Raw genomic sequence first — 3,010 nt, 5'->3', positions numbered from 1 at the left:
CCTTCCCTTCCCTTCCCTTCCCTTTCCTTTCCTTTCCTTTCCTTTCTCCCCCCTCCCCTTTTTCTTTTTGGTTTTTCAAGACAGGGTTTCTCTGTGTATCCCTGGCTTTGGCTGTCCTAGAACTAGCACTGTAGACTAGGTTGGTCTCAAACTCACAAGAGATCCACCTGCCTCTGCCTCCCATGTGCTGGGATTAAAGGCGTGCACCACCACAGCCTGGCAATATAATTTTTTTTTCTATGTGGGTGTCTCTTTTTCTTGAGGCTGACAGGATCTTGCTTGTGCACTGCTGGGGCTCAGCTGGGGGACAGGGTTCTCTCCAGGTGGGCGAGCACCCTCGAGGTAGTTGAGTCTCCTCACTGAGTGAAGATTAGGATCATGGGGTGCTTTTATGGACATAACAGGACTCCACGTGCATGGAACAATACTCTTCTGTGTAAATATGAGAACCCCCTTGGTGTGCACGTCGGACTTCTGTGAAGGAATTGTGTGTCTCTCTTCCATGGGTGGGGCCCTCTTTTTCCTGCTGTGCTGGGGAAGGAATCCAGAGCCTCCTACCTGCTTGGCAAATACTGGTCATGTCCCAGCACCGAGTCTCTCTTCATGTGCAGTTAGGCACAGGAGGCATTAGGTCCTTAGGGGGCAGGGATAGTCTATATGCTGGTTAGAGCTTTCTCCTTTTGTGGAAGTGGGCACTGCACACGAGCCTTGGTGTCACCTACCCCTAGGTGGCTGTTCCCCTGGGGTTAGCCCAGCCTGGCTGAGGTAGAGACCAGCTCCCTTGCACAGACTGACCCATGGATCAGTGACCCGCACCACATGGGAGACTGCTGTGGTCAGCACCAGTGTCTAGTTTCCAGCCCAAGGGAAGGGCTAATTATACCCCAAACCTGAAAGGTCAGGCTGATGGCCAGAGCCTGGGGTGAGGCTACGAGGGGAGGGGGAACCTGACTCCATACTCAGGGTTGGAATCAACTTATGCCTGGAATGGGGGATCTGTACCCCACCATACCTACCTCCACCTGAGGGAGGAGGGTCTGGGGAGGAAGATGTGAGGCCTGGACCCCTGGTTCTGAGAATGAAGGTTTGGATCTGGCCTCTGGATTCTGGGGAGAGAATCATTTTCTCAATGTCTATGTTACAGCGGCCAAAAAGGCCCCCAAAGGCAAGGATGCCCCCAAGGAAGCCCCTGCAAAGCAGACTCCTGAAGAGCCCCCCAAAGGTGAGGTGCCCCTAGGGCTCTGCCAGCTGCCCCCCGCCCTCCGCCCTTCTCCACACTGCTGTAGACTTTCCTTGTCTCTTTCCTATAGCTGTTCCCACACAGGGTCAGAGCCACAGTCCTTCCTGGCTTCCCAACATCCCAGGCTGGTACCTTACTCTGAGCGATGTCTCAAACAATTCTTGCCCAGTTCCCAAAGGCTGTGTCCATATTTACATGCCCTTTATTACCCCGAAGTCCATTCAAGACCATCCTGACCATAACCTGCTGGTCCACAGATGGGGAAACTGAGGCCCTAGGGGCTGAGGGGGCCAGCAAAGCTTATGCCTTCTGGATTAAAATCCAAGCCATCCCTATGATTTCTGATTACTGACCCCTCCTGATCACTGCTGACTCCCGAATCCTTTCTCCCGAGCAGAGGCCCCACCTGAGGACCAATCCCCAACTGCGGAGGAGCCCACAGGCATCTTCCTGAAAAAGCCGGACTCTGTGTCAGTGGAGACTGGTGAGCACTTGGGAAGAACAGTCTAGAACCTGAGTCTGAAGGAGCAGAGTTCAGTCTGGACCCCTGGATCTGAAGGAGGAGACTAGGGAGGACTCCTGGATCTGAGGGTGGAGAGTTAGGCCTGGATTCCGGGGGGTCTTGAGCTCAGGGTACTTTCTGGAGTGCTGGGTTCCTCACTACCTCTCTCCTGCAGGGAAAGACGCGGTGATTCTGGCCAAGGTGAACGGGAAGGAGCTCCCAGGCAAGCCAACCATCAAGTGGTTCAAGGGGAAGTGGCAGGAGCTGGGCAGCAAGAGCGGAGCCCGGTTCATCTTCAAGGAATCCCATGACTCTACCAGCAATGTGAGACCCCGACGGGACCAGAGGCGGGTCTGGCTACCGAGCTGATGCTCGTGGAGCTATGGCACCCCCTAGAGGGTGGCTGAGGTCTACAGCGCGGACTAACTAGGGATGGCTGGCGCAGTGCTTTGGGGCCGGGGTGGGAATTTGGGGACCGTGAGTCTCAAGCACCCGCCACCCTGGCCCCCAGGTGTACACCGTGGAGCTCCACATTGGGAAGGTGGTCCTAGGGGACCGCGGGGATTACCGTCTAGAGATCAAAGCCAAGGATGTCTGCGACAGCTGCTCGTTCAACGTGGATGTGGAGGGTGCGCTAGCGGGGGCGCTGGCGGGGGCGCAGGCGGGGCCGGGGGAACTGGCTGGAGTGGGAGGTTCTAGGCAGCTGGGATGGATGCAGGTGTGGAGTTGGGGTGATCATAGTCTCTTAGAGGAGAGGGTCCAGACTCAGTAATGGGAAAGGGGGAGACAAGGTCTCCAGGCTTTGCATAGGAGGTGTAGACGGGAGGGGGGCGGTTAACAGGTGTTTAGCAATTTGGGGTGCCCATGCAAAAGTTTAGGAGGCTTCCAGGATTGTGTGAGCTGAAGGCTTGGGTAGACAGGGCCTCCTGCCTCATAGGGTTTGGGTGTATGGGTTCAAGAAGGGGTGCAGAGCCCAGGCAGTAAGGACCCTGCAGCCTCTGGGGTCCAGCAGCTCAAAGTGAAAGTTGAAAACAGGAGCGGCAGGAAAGAGGTTGCCCTGGCCTAGGGAGTAAGGAACTGGCTGGCTGGAGGGTGGGCGTGGTGACCAGTGGGGTGGACACTATGAATTGTAGAGAAGTTGTGCTGTTACATGCTTTACACCCAGCGCTGAAGATGGGGCAGGATGGTTGGTGCCAGCCCCAAGTGAACCTGGGTCACACAGCGAAATCCTGCCGCAAAATAAATAAATAAATAAATAAATAGAATAA

The 3,010-nt window shown here is 55.5% G+C and overlaps 1 protein-coding gene across 1 annotated transcript in view; it reads left to right on the top strand.

Annotated features, from left to right (window-relative positions):
- The window catches only part of Mybpc2 (myosin binding protein C, fast type), a 23,698-nt gene that overhangs the window by 724 nt on the left and 19,964 nt on the right, over nt 1-3,010 (top strand). Inside the window, exons 2-5 of the mRNA XM_021166277.2 lie at nt 1,145-1,222; nt 1,638-1,724; nt 1,918-2,066; nt 2,254-2,427. Of these exons, the coding sequence (XP_021021936.1) occupies nt 1,145-1,222; nt 1,638-1,724; nt 1,918-2,066; nt 2,254-2,427 (488 nt within the window). The remainder of the gene's footprint in view (nt 1-1,144; nt 1,223-1,637; nt 1,725-1,917; nt 2,067-2,253; nt 2,428-3,010) is intronic.

The sequence above is a fragment of the Mus caroli genome, chromosome 7, assembly GCF_900094665.2.
Source record: "Mus caroli chromosome 7, CAROLI_EIJ_v1.1, whole genome shotgun sequence".
NCBI lineage: Eukaryota > Metazoa > Chordata > Mammalia > Rodentia > Muridae > Mus > Mus caroli.
Note: the sequence above shows the minus strand (reverse complement) of the source record. Positions and strands in the feature narration are given on the sequence as shown.